This window comes from Pleurodeles waltl, chromosome 7 (genome assembly GCF_031143425.1).
Source record: "Pleurodeles waltl isolate 20211129_DDA chromosome 7, aPleWal1.hap1.20221129, whole genome shotgun sequence".
NCBI lineage: Eukaryota > Metazoa > Chordata > Amphibia > Caudata > Salamandridae > Pleurodeles > Pleurodeles waltl.
The window spans coordinates 1,121,180,923-1,121,194,712 of record NC_090446.1 but is presented as its reverse complement, the minus strand read 5'-3'; the positions used below and the strand labels follow the sequence as shown (position 1 = coordinate 1,121,194,712).

The window sequence follows — 13,790 nt, the reverse complement described above, 5'->3', positions numbered from 1 at the left end:
GCCTTGGCCACATGTGGCAGGTTGGGAACAGGACCAGGCTGCAGTCCAGTCTCTGCTACCATCCTCAAATGTGGGCAGCCAACCAAAGAGACTGCGCAGTGAGTGGTTGGCCACTTGCAGCAGGACAGCATCCTGTTGTCAAACCCTGCTCCACAGAGTTAAGAGGACTTTTGCAACAGGGGTTGGCATCACACAGCCTGCTGGACACAGGGCCTGGCCCTGTGTCCAACGTCTGCAGAGGTCTCACACACACAGGTCACATTCCACAAGCTGGACTATGGACAAACCCTCTATGCTTAGATCAGCAAAAATGAAAGCCACACACTCACACGAAGGATACAGACCATTCAGAACTCGGCAGTCAGAATCACTCAATCTCCCATGCAGCACTCACATCACACAGCAACACACCTGAAGTAGCTCTACTGGCTCCCTATACATAAAGCACAATTTGGACGTCCCACCCACACTTTCAAGGCACTTCATAACACTAGCCCAGCATACCTCAACAATCGCATCTGCTTTCGCACATCTTTCAGACACCTCCGGGGTCCAACCTGCGAACATCCCACAGACATGAAAAAACTGATCTCGCAGTCAACACTTCTCCTACATTTGATGTTAACAAAATGAGTCACAGAAAATACATACACATTAAAGCCTGCACCTTTCACCCTAAAAAAACTGAGGTGTGAAACTTCTGTTAAATTCAACAGTGGACGGTCTGCAACAACAAACTGACAGTTCAAATATAAAGAACACTTAGGTCTGACTGTACAGATTTAATAGTAAGACAAATTCCCTATTAACAGATATAAGCATGGACATTGTATATATTCATCCTATCCAGAAACTCTACCTAAGCAAAGGGGGGTCTGGCTTGCACAGTAGTCACCAGGATGTGAGCTAAAGAATATGTGTAAGTAAAAAGGCTTCTCTTAATTCCTTTTAAAATGGTTTCCATGCCGTCTTGAAGGTTAAATAGACTAGTTTGCATCAAAGTGGGCCTACAAGCAGAACAATTTTAACCACTATCGTAGACAAAGGAATCCTGGGAAACAACAATTCTGACTACTAAATGCCACTTGGAGTCTTGTACCTCTGAAAGAGAAGGATGGAGGGAAAGACAAAAGAGAGGCAATGTGCACGATGGACATTCATGGATGGGTCTTTACCCTCCTACAAGCACTGACAGAGCTAGGTTAGTTCCGATGGAGAATGGCTCAGTCTACATTCTGGGTCTAGCATCTTCCTCTCATTGTTTCTCTATGCTGGTCAGTTCTCCAATGAGTACACACACCGAATTAAAAATTGGGTAAAGGTGGAATATTAGCAAAGTGAGACATTTCCCCCTCAGGTTAAATCATCACACAAATCTAGCAAGAGACTTCTATGAGCAGATATCGGGGATCTTGCTGCAGAAGATTTGCGGCAAATGAGGAAGAATCACATTCTGAGATAAATCTATAAATAAAACAAAAAAGGTGGTTTAAAGTTAATTTGTGTCCCCTATGGGGAGAGAGGTAATGTTCACAATTCCTATTAATATGAAAGTCCCACCGCTAAGCAATTCCCGTATTATTCTGTAATGTTTCTGGTTTTGGGAATAGAAGAGGCTGCTGATATAAACCAGCTGTTAGTAACTCTGTCGGTGTTCAGCAAAGCTGGGGTATTTCTGTTATTTATTCACATTTTTACAAAGGTCTAACACTACTGTAAAGGTTCAGTCCCGATGACAAAGTCGGTCTCTCCTGGTTAGTCCACATCAACCCTTCGACTCTGCTTCACTGTTGAGTGAATTTTCTTCTGCTGCAGCCTCTCGCGATTCATGGCCAGTACCCTGAAGGGAGAGCAGGAAAGAGAATGACGCGGAGTCAGGCAGGGATGAAAGGGGGTGCGGGAACGGGTGACAGCAGAAAGTGAGATAAGAGAGGGAAATATGGAAATGTAAGAAAGGAAAGCTGCGGTGATAAGGAACGTAGAGAGTGGGGGAGGAGAGGAAGTATAATGATAACACAGGTCGATAGAGAAGGCGGTGAAGTGATTGTTAAGGAGGACAAAAAGACGGGGACAAAAAGAGCACAGATAATTAAGTGAGTGTTAAACATGGCGAAAAGAAAGGAGGGACAAGGAAGACCGAGATACAGATAAGGCGGAAAATGGTGGACGGAGGAGAGTTATGTACAGGGCAGCAGCAGCCAGAGGATTGAGGATGAGCAGAAAAAGTAAGGTAGCCATTAATGCCAGAGACGGACAGAATAAGAGATTAACGGGCAAGTTAAAAGAATGAAACAAGGCAGGGACAGAGGCCACAGGGAAGAGAGAAAGGGGAAGGCAGAAAGAGCGAGCAGAGAGAGAAAGCAACTGACGTCAGAACACCAAAAAGGTCACCGACACCAAAGTTAAAGCAACAAAGGAGACGGAAATTGTATGAAGAAATGAGGAATAATAAAAATCGGTGGGCACAGAGCAAGCAGTGCATACAAATGAAAAGAAAACAGAAATGGTGGGTGAGGGAGAAATGCATTCAGTTAAATGAAGGCAGGCAAAATGAGAAAAAAGGGTCAAAAGGCAGAAAACAACGTAAGTAGGATTGAAAAACTGAGAATGAGAGAAAGGGGAAATGCATAAGCAATGATATCTTAACACCAGAAAGGTTAAAAATGGAAAGGTCTGACAATCTAAAAATCACATCAGAAATTTGAAATACAGAATTATTTTATACAGACACGCATTTATAACAGGCTGCATACGGTTTTATAAGAGTGTGACCTGTGTGCCGCCTGTGACATATTAACACTGCACACTCACACTGGCTACACATGGAAGATGCTCTGCTACCTATGCCAACTCTTCCACCAGCTCTTACCTCATTCGCCGGACCTCTGCTTCCTCCTTGCTTGCAACTTTCGGCTTTGTGCTAGATTCGGTTACCATGTCGCGAAGTTTCTGAAGGCAATCTGCCAAGTTCCTCATTTGGTACCTGCTCACTTCCGAAGTGAGGATAAGCTCTCCAGATTTATTTATTTTATTCTTGTGCTGAGTGAGAAGAAAACACAAATTACTACAGAATGGCTGTTTGAGCTTTGATGAATGCGTTAGGTTAAATGAAAGCAACTGAGTTTGAAAACAACGACTATAAATAAAGCATTACTCGACACTGCACTAGTTACAATGATGAGGCAAGATTTGCAGTTTAAAAGTTACAGCTTACACACAAACATGCCAACCCGGGTCAGAGATGGAAACATATCTGCTATTACCCCCAAAGAGGAAATACCATTATGCTGGCACATAATATGTAGCGTGCGCATTCGAAACAGCCATTATTAGCAGAGAAACGTATACAGCACACATCACAACATGTACCCAGCACGTGGAGTCTGCAATTAAAACAGTTTATTATAATACATCTCGCTAACAAACGCATTGTTGCTCAAAATACACATGCTTGTCCAAATCAACACTGCGTACACACATGTAACGGACATCTTACATAAACAACGGAAATGGCCTGCGATTAACCCCTTCGTTGCCAGGCCTTTTCCCCCTCAGGTGCCAGGCCTTTTTTTGGCTATTTGGGGCAGGGCGTGCTTAGGCCCTCATAACTTTTTGCCCACATAAGCTTCCCACGCCAAATTTATGCACTTTTTTCCCCAACATCCTAGGGATTCTAGAGGTACCCAGACTTTGTGGGTTCCCCTGAGGTAGACGAAGAAATTGTCAAAAATACAGTGAAAATGTCGTTTTTCTTAAAAAAAAGAAAATTGGAAAAAGGGCTGCAGAAGAAGGCTTGTGTTTTTTTCCCTAAAATTGGCATCAACAAAGGGTTTGCAGTGCTAAAATCACCAGCTTCCCAGCTTTCAGGAACAGGCAGACTTGAATCAGAAAACCCAATTTTTCAACACAATTTTGGCATTTTACTGGGACATACCCCATTTTTACGATTTTTGTGCTTTCAGCTTCTTTCCAGCCAGTGACAGAAATGGGTATGAAACCAATGCTGGATCACAGAAACCAAAACATTTCTGAAAAGTAGACAAAATTCTGAATTCAGCAATAGGTAATTTGTGTAGATCCTACAAGGGTTTCCTACAGAAAATAACTGAAAAAAAAAAAAGAAATTGAAATTGAGGAAAAAAAAAAAAAACAGCCATTTTTCTCAACATTTTACTCTGTAACTTTTTCCTGCAATGTCAGATTTTTGAAAGCAATATACCGTTACGTCTGCTGGACTCTTCTGGTTGTGGGTATATATAGGGCTTGTAGGTTCATCAAGAACCCTAGGTACCCAGAGCCAATAAATGAGCTGCACCTTGCAGTAGGTTTTCATTCTATACCGGGTAAACAGCAATTCATTTGCTGAAATATAAAGAGTCAAAAATAGGTATCAAGAAAACCTTTGTATTTCCAAAATGGGCACAAGATAAGGTGTTGAGGAGCACATCTCTGAATTCTGGGGTGCCCATACTAGCATGTGAATTATAGGGCATTTCTCAAACAGATGTCCTTTTTACACACTGTCTTATACAGGGAGTGCAGAATTATTAGGCAAATGAGTATTTTGACCACATCATCCTCTTTATGCATGTTGTCTGACTCCAAGCTGTATAGGCTCGAAAGCCTACTACCAATTAAGCATATTAGGTGATGTGCATCTCTGTAATGAGAAGGGGTGTGGTCTAATGACATCAACACCCTATATCAGGTGTGCATAATTATTAGGCAACTTCCTTTCCTTTGGCAAAATGGGTCAAAAGAAGGACTTGACAGGCTCAGAAAAGTCAAAAATAGTGAGATATCTTGCAGAGGGATGCAGCACTCTTAAAATTGCAAAGCTTCTGAAGCGTGATCATCGAACAATCAAGCGTTTCATTCAAAATAGTCAACAGGGTCGCAAGAAGCGTGTGGAAAAACCAAGGCGCAAAATAACTGCCCATGAACTGAGAAAAGTCAAGCGTGCAGCTGCCACAATGCCACTTGCCACCAGTTTGGCCATATTTCAGAGCTGCAACATCACTGGAGTGCCCAAAAGCACAAGGTGTGCAATACTCAGAGACATGGCCAAGGTAAGAAAGGCTGAAAGACGACCACCACTGAACAAGACACACAAGCTGAAACGTCAAGACTGGGCCAAGAAATATCTCAAGACTGATTTTTCTAAGGTTTTATGGACTGATGAAATGAGAGTGAGTCTTGATGGGCCAGATGGATGGGCCCGTGGCTGGATTGGTAAAGGGCAGAGAGCTCCAGTCCGACTCAGACGCCAGCAAGGTGGAGGTGGAGTACTGGTTTGGGCTGGTATCATCAAAGATGAGCTTGTGGGGCCTTTTCGGGTTGAGGATGGAGTCAAGCTCAACTCCCAGTCCTACTGCCAGTTCCTGGAAGACACCTTCTTCAAGCAGTGGTACAGGAAGAAGTCTGCATCCTTCAAGAAAAACATGATTTTCATGCAGGACAATGCTCCATCACACGCGTCCAAGTACTCCACAGCGTGGCTGGCAAGAAAGGGTGTAAAAGAAGGAAATCTAATGACATGGCATCCTTGTTCACCTGATCTGAACCCCATTGAGAACCTGTGGTCCATCATCAAATGTGAGATTTACAAGGAGGGAAAACAGTACACCTCTCTGAACAGTGTCTGGGAGGCTGTGGTTGCTGCTGCACGCAATGTTGATGGTGAACAGATCAAAACACTGACAGAATCCATGGATGGCAGGCTTTTGAGTGTCCTTGCAAAGAAAGGTGGCTATATTGGTCACTGATTTGTTTTTGTTTTGTTTTTGAATGTCAGAAATGTATATTTGTGAATGTTGAGATGTTATATTGGTTTCACTGGTAATAATAAATAATTGAAATGGGTATATATTTTTTTTTGTTAAGTTGCCTAATAATTATGCACAGTAATAGTCACCTGCACACACAGATATCCCCCTAACATAGCTAAAACTAAAAACAAACTAAAAACTACTTCCAAAAATATTCAGCTTTGATATTAATGAGTTTTTTGGGTTCATTGAGACCATGGTTGTTGTTCAATAATAAAATTAATCCTCAAAAATACAACTTGCCTAATAATTCTGCACTCCCTGTATTTGGAAGGAAAAAATGTAGAGAAAGAAAAGGGGCAATAACACTTGTTTTGGCATTCTATGTTCCCCCAAGTCTCCCGATAAAAATGGTACCTAACTTGTGTGGGTAGGCCTAGTGCCCACGACAGGAAATGCCCCAAAACACAAAGTTGACACATCACATTTTCTCAAAGAAAAGAGAGGTGCTTTTTGCAAAGTGCTTACCTGTGGATTTTGGCGTCTAGCTCAGCCGCCACCTAGGGAAACCTACCAAATGTGTGCCTTTTTGAAACCTAGAGACCTAGGGGAATCCAAGACGGGGTGACTTGTGGGGCTCTCACCAGGTTCTGTTACCCAGAATCCTTTTCAAACCTCAAAATGTGGCAAAACAAACAAAAAAAAAAAAAACACACTTTTTCCTCACATTTTGGTGACAGAAAGTTCTGGAATCTGATAGGAGCCACAAATTTCCTTCCACCCAGAGTTCCTCCAAGTCTCCCGATAAAAATGGTACCTCACTTGTGTGGGTGGGCCAAGTGTTTGTGACAGGGAAGAGCCAAAAACACGTCGAAATTGAGGGGGAACCAAAGTGGGTCCAAAAGGGCAGTTTGAAAAAAAAAACATTTTTAGGCTGACAAGCGCAGCAGAAATGTTATTGGTATAGATGAGACAATGCTGGGTGGTAGGAATTTTGTGGATTCCTACAGATTCCGGAAGGTTCCATCACAAAAATGTGGGAAAATGTGTGCTTTCCAGCAAAGTTGAAGGTTTGCAGGGCATTTTGGGTAAGGAAATGGTGCGGGGTGCATGTGAAGCACACCACCCTGGAATCAACTAGACGTTTAGTTTTCAGATGTGTCTAGGTCTTGTGGATTTTTCTACATGGCAGCTTCCCAAAGTAAAAAAAAGTGCAGCCCTCACCATTCCAAGTGGGACGATTTTGAGAGTTACCAAGGTCTCATGGCCCAAATGTAAAACAAAAAACAAAAATAATCAAATGTCCTCTTGCTTGCCATGGGATAAGAAGTTTTAGTGTGCGGGGGAGAGCTGAATGACTGTTAGCCCCTTCAGTTTGGGTGGGGGCATTACCAGGCCCATACTGGTTGGTAGCCACCACCCCACTATTTTCTTTTATTGTTTTTATTCCCTGGCATCTAGTAGACTTTCTGTCCCCCCGGTGTGTAGATCGGGGGTAATTGCCCAATCTGCCCCCTGGTGGGCAGAACAACTTTGGCCCCATTTATTTGGGGGTGGGGGTCTTCCATGGTCTCTGGTGGGCTTGCTGCAGCAACTGCCCTGCCAGAGAGGAGTGCCAATTAAATGTCAAAACACAGGTACACTGCAAGAAGTTAGGGTATTAGTTGAGGGGGGGGGGCAACAAAATGGCAAAAATCAAATACGAGGAACCAGCATTATGAATTTTTAAGGTTCAAGAAGAAATAGCACCAAGAAGCACAACATGCCAATAGTAGTAAATAGCCCGGTTAGAACAGGTTGTAGACACAATTTAACGCAGACCATGAAGGAGTGACTGTCAGATACACCAACCAGGTTCATCCTGGTCAAAGATTTTACCCTTCTTCCTTTCAACTCTCAATCCACCAAAGGAGTAAGCGTCTAAAGTCTCCTCGGGGAGTACTCGCAGGGTGACAGGTAGAGGCTACAGTAGGGCCCACTCCTGGTCAGCTGCAAGAAAAGGCCTCTTTCAGCTTGTTGTGTCCCTGTAGCTTTAACAGCAAGTCAGCCAACTGACCCTTGTCACGTCTGGGATCAAGGCAAGCATGTCCAGTCTTCCTTCTTCAGACAGCAAGGCAAGACTTCCGAACCTTCTCAGGTCCAGGAGGGCTTCGATTTCAGGTTCTGATGGTGCAACTTTTTACACCCAGATCCAGCTTGCAGGTGGGGCACAATTCTTTAAATCCAAATCTTGCTCTAGTCATATATCCCCTCTTCCCCGGGTTTGGCTCCAGCATGGATTGTGAAACACAAGGCAGGTCTGGTGTCAGGTTCCTTTGTGTGTGCTGGGCCAGACCCCTTTGAATTGTAATCAGGGCAGGACACATCTCCTTCCCATCCACCCTTTCAGGAAGACCTACTATCCTCTTCACCCACGCCCAGTGTTCACTGTCTAGCTCCAATACACATTTCCCAATTGGGGAGCTATCAGCAGCCAAGGTGTAGCTGGCAACTCATAGAAAAGCCTCAAAGTTTAGGTAATTAAATGCCACCTTTCTAAACATGGCATTTCCACAATATAGTATAAAATTCAACTTTACCAAAGAGAATGTATTATTTTAAATATTATTAAAATGAGTGGAAGTAGTATTTCTCTTCCTGCTCCCAAAGTGAATTAATAACTTATTAAATGTAGTAAGGTAAACCAGTGTTAGTCTATGGAGGTCTAGCCTTGTCACAGTAAAAAACAAGATACATGTACTACTTTTTAAATACCATGCCACCTACCCTACAAGCATTCAGTGCTTATTTCAGAGTGACTTAGGGGTATTAAAAAGGAATACCAAGCCTGGCAAAAAGGTTTATTTTGCCAAGTCGAAGTGGCATTAAAGCTGCACACATAGGACACAACGGCAGGTCTGAAGCATGTGTTACACTGCCTCAAACAATGAGTGCTGCAGCCCACTAGTGTATTTAACACGTAGTAACATCTCCTAGGGACATATAAGTAAATTAAATATACCAAGCAGGCGCATACCAGTTTTACCATGTTTGGAATGGACAGCACATGCAATTTACTCCTGCTGACCAGTGGTAAATACGCAGAGTCCGAATGCCAACACAAAGTTCAGCAAAAAATCTTGGGTGAGACACTGCTGACAGGGCAAATTTCCAACAGCACCAAGTAGGAGTGCCGTTAATGAGAAGCACAGCCTGGCTCCTACCAGATCAAACTGGCTAAAGTTAAAGGTCAGGAAGAAGGTCAATAATGCAAAAACATTAATAAAAATGTGATAAAAGGTGGAAAAGGGGATGGGATTGCGAAAACTGCGGTTCAGTGCCCAGGCAGTGAATTTAAATCTGGGATGCCCCCTGATTTGTCAAGAGCACATGAATTTTGTTTAGAGAAACTAAAGTCAGGCTGATATGGAAAGTGAGCAGGAGACGTAGGTTTCAAGTTTTTACACAAAGCTCAAACTCCTAGCCTATGAGCAATCACCCCCATGTCTCACCCAGGGCTCATATTTCTTGCTTACCCAGGGAATACAAGCCCTGGGTCATCTTGAGGAAGCATAAGCCAGAGGATATATTGTGGGGAAAAAAAAGACTATGGCATAAGGACTTACTTCTGATGCTCAGTACTCAGACGAAGTCTAACCACTCAAGATACATGAAGAATGCATAATCACTACATATGAAACAGAAGTAACTCCTGTGACATGACCTAGAAGCGTCGAGTTTAGAAGCACAGAGGTCATATTGACCTATTGCCTTTAAAGCATTACATCCCTATGTATCTTCAGCCCTTAAAACTAAGCTGGTAGAGTGAAATGTTAAATGCCCGAAGAAGCAGCTGAACTAGAAGACTGGGATTTAAGTAGCAATGCTGGATGGAAATCAGACCACTGTTCACTGAAAACTCAGACGAATAGGATAACTTACTAATTTCTCAAATTTGCTAGGGACAGCAGAACCTTAGGACTGTGAACCAACTTCTTACAAACTACATGTTGTAGTCAAATCATCAGCTTTACTCTTGTATTTATTCATTTTACATATAATAGACACCAAAAGTACATACCTCATAAGCAGTAGAGTAGCACATAACAAGTTTGCCCATGATACAAACACAAATGCAAACACGAAAAACAAAATGCAGTGAAGACGGCAGGCGGTAAAGACGGCAGTAAAGAAAGAAGAGAGAAGACGGCAGTAAAGAAAGAAGAGAGAAGACGGCAGTAAAGAAAGAAGAGAGAAGACGGCAGTAAAGAAAGAAGAGAGAAGACGGCAGTAAAGAAAGAAGAGAGAAGACGGCAGTAAAGAAAGAAGAGAGAAGACGGCAGGCGGTAAAGACGGCTATGTAGCCGAGAGGAAGGCCAGTGCCCAATAGGAAGTGACCTAAAGAAGTACTTGGGCCAGAGGCAACCTGACAGCAAGAAAGGCAAAGAAGACAACAGGAAGTGAAGCAGGACGACGTGCAGACAATGAGCTGGCCAATCATACGCACGTAAATCAGAACGTAGTTGGACTAAGCCAATGGCAAGTTCAGGTAAGTAAGGGGATAGTTCTAAGTCCCTTTCAAGTTTAAATTTTTTTTTTTTTAACTAGCAATAGATTTTGCAAGCAACATGCAAGCGCGCATGCAGGCGAAACCGAAAAAGCAGGTAGAAGAGCGTCTGAACCGTTTAGGAATCAAACAGTTCCACTGCAACAGAATGCCTTACAATAAGCATGATCATACTCACATTAAGGGAATAAGGATTCAATGAAGCTAAATTTCCAACTACACTACAGGAAAGAATGAATTGTTTATGCCATCAAAGGCACCTACAATGCAGAACAAGAACAAATCCTATCATCATTCTTTGATTTTTATAAGTATTAGAATAGCATGCTCATGCATCTGAACGGTAAACCAGAAAAACAGTCAACAAAATCCAGTATTTTACTCCTGCATTCCTGGTCGCTAAGGGTACTGTGCTACTTACCTCTATGGTTTTCTGATACCCCCAGCTCCCCTCTACACATTTTACTTACCTAGGTGGGGGAGCCTTATTTGCATTCCATTTGTTTCGGTGTATGGTTTGTGCTCCCCTAAGGTTACTATTGTTTATTGCTATTTGCACTGTTTTCTAACCTTTTCTATGCCTGTTTCTGATTACTAGTGTATATATATATAGTGTATTACTTATCTTCAATCGGTGGGTTAACCTTAGAGTATTTTGTGGTAATTTGTTCCAAAAATAAAGTATCTTTATTTTTGTACAATTGTTTTCTTTCATGTGTGTAAGTGCTGTGTGACTACAGTGGTATTGCATGAGCTTTGCAGGTCTCCTAGGTAAGCCTTGGCTGCAGAGAGCCTGTCTTCTAGACACTGTCTACACTTCATTCATAGGGATACCTGGACCCAGTATAAGGTTCAAATAATAAAAGGTACCCTCCGCACATCAGGCCAGCTTCCTACACTCGCTTTTCTCAGCCACTCCATTTGCTTGTAACTTCCACTTTTAATTACATAGCAGCCAACTGATTTACATAATTCAAAGAATACTCTCTTGCTGAAGTCTGGATGAGAAAGGTACAAAGGAAAATAACTGCTAAAAAAATTGTTGAAATTGTCCTTATTAAGCCAAAGGAACATGGCCAATGATACATACAGATGGAATCATCTGCTAACAGTCACAATTATGTCAATGATCAAAGTATGCACCAGAAGATCCTAAAGCAAGGACTATTCATGTAAAATAGAAAGCAAATATATGTTTCCACAAAGAAACCCAAAGTGAATAGAAGCAACATATTAGCAATTTAGTGTAGGTCTCACCCATTGATCGGACAACAAGTTAGGCTATCACTTCAGAGAGAGAAAGCTCGTAAGAGTGCAAGTGGCAGGAGTCTGAGAACCTTTCCAGTACAGAGGTAAAAGAATTCTCTGGTCAATTACCAATTCTAAGAACCAGAGGACCATTTAAGACAAACATGTTTCAGAATAAGCCCCGAGGACCTATGTTCCATTAGAGGGAATTACTTTCACTACCTCACAGAAGCAGACTTCCTGAGGAAGAGACAGTTGCAACGTTGAAGGAACTTTGCTACCAGCATGTTAGGTAAAAACCTTGCTGATAGTGAAATCAACACAAAGGAAGATGTCAGCATTGTCTAGAAAGGTATAATTGACAGGGCTGTAATTCAGCATTTACAAAGTAATTGAAATGTTATCTAACCAATACAAAATCATAAATCAAAGTAATCTTTTTGCATTCCAGTGAATAGCAAGAAATACGAGCACTGCCACTGTACAATCTAAAACAGGGCAATACAATTGCAGTAATCCCGCAGGTGGTTTAATTAGAGTAATTGCAGGGAATATAAACTTATCTTAAATTTAATGCAGGACAGTGTAGCTAAATGACACTCGTGCTGTGCAGAATAACGCAGTAAAATAACCACATTTCCAAGTATCTCTTTTGTTTTATACCCATCAAAAGAGGTAATTTTTCTGGAACCTAATTCAGGCTAAAGCTTTAGGACATTCTTCTATAGCGTACTGTAGAATTATCTCGGCAATCTTCTCCTTTCCATTCTATCAGGCAAAGGGAAAAGTAATCAGATCAAATCAAATTCCTTATCTAAATTTTGATAAAATAATCATAGGAATAGGTCTCTGACAGAATGCAGGGTATGTTTTCAATGCAACCAGCTTAAGTTATATATTGCAGCGAGTAGTAATTCAAACAATTGTTATAAAATAAAGCCAGATGTAATATCTTATGATCCAATACGGAGCAAAGTAATTTGAGTACTCTTGTAATTACATACAAAGAAATATTGTGAAAAACAACATTACGCAATACAGCACAAGGTAAAGTAGCCAGAGTAATTTCTTTCTTTATTGCAATTTGTGGGGTAAAGTAATACATCTGCTTCTTAAATCTAATGCAATAAAGGGTAAAAATAAATTAGTGCAATCCTATTTCTCTTGAAAAAGTGCCACGCATGGTCCTTTCAAAAACATTGGAACTGAAATAGTCTTTCTAAACCAAATGAATTACACCCCTTTCTACTACAGCCCCTTCAAATGTATTGACTAGGCACCCAAAAAAAAAACAAAAAAAACTATTGAGGCCATATTCACTTCGGTGTACTACTGAAATGGATTCCATTTGGGTCTGTCATAGACTTAATCCAGCAAACGTAGCACTTCATAACACATCAGTCCAACGGTGACAAGAAAGTTTTAGTTTCTGCAATCTCGAGAGTCCTTAACAATGCACATTCCCTACAAGCACAAATTTGAAAGCACTTTGTGTTATTCAGGACAGTAATACTGTCAAAGGTTTGTCAGATAACATGCCCCAGTCATCTGGGTCATCTGCTTCTCAACTGGTGGTCTGTCATAATGCAATTATTCCTTAATGTTTCTACATCAAGTGATTATAATTTGTGGTTCTGACCGCCCCTGAAAGGAAATGTATGCTTGCTGCTCTCAGACCCTAAAGAATTATCAAACTGTTCTCAAACAGCACAAAACATAGCTATATCCAAAGTGCATTTGGACAGTCAACCTTCTTTTACATTAGTCCTGTGTTACACAGCATCGCCAAGAGGCCCTCATATAACCCAGTCCAGAGTAGAACATTCTATCTAATCGTCTGCAATAAAACACATGGTTGTGTAATCAAAGCACTCATTTTTAATTCAGTGCACGCTAAAGCAAGTCGTCCTAATCCATTTCTCTAATATGATACAGGGCAACAGCATCTCCTTCTACGATCTTAGTTTTACTATTTCACCTACAAAGTAACGGTCATCAATTGCAAAGTTAAAAATGACGGAATTGTATTCACAAATCCAAAGCATGTATTTGTGTAACAGTTTTGTGTTTGCCTTGTATGACAGAGGCATATGCTCTACAAGGATAGCCAAACCCTCTCTTAAGACTCGGCACAGCTGTTATCTCATAACAGGCTCGGGTCACTATAACAATTCGTAATCACGTATGCGGTTTGTAGATTTTTCACATGCTGTGGCCTGCATTCTTCC

The 13,790-nt window shown here is 41.6% G+C and overlaps 1 protein-coding gene across 2 annotated transcripts in view; it reads right to left on the bottom strand.

The window, feature by feature from the left end:
- Nucleotides 1-767: 767 nt before the first annotated feature.
- Nucleotides 768-13,790, bottom strand: part of MRPL58 (mitochondrial ribosomal protein L58) — a 53,825-nt gene continuing 40,802 nt past the window's right edge. Inside the window, exons 5-6 of one of the 2 annotated variants that reach the window (XM_069200108.1) lie at nucleotides 2,870-3,039; nucleotides 768-1,840 (exon numbers count right to left, since the gene is read on the bottom strand). In XM_069200108.1, coding sequence (XP_069056209.1) covers nucleotides 1,756-1,840; nucleotides 2,870-3,039 — 255 coding nt within the window. In that variant the 3' untranslated portion in view covers nucleotides 768-1,755. The remainder of the gene's footprint in view (nucleotides 1,841-2,869; nucleotides 3,040-13,790) is intronic. The other variant, XM_069200107.1, reaches the window with a different exon arrangement.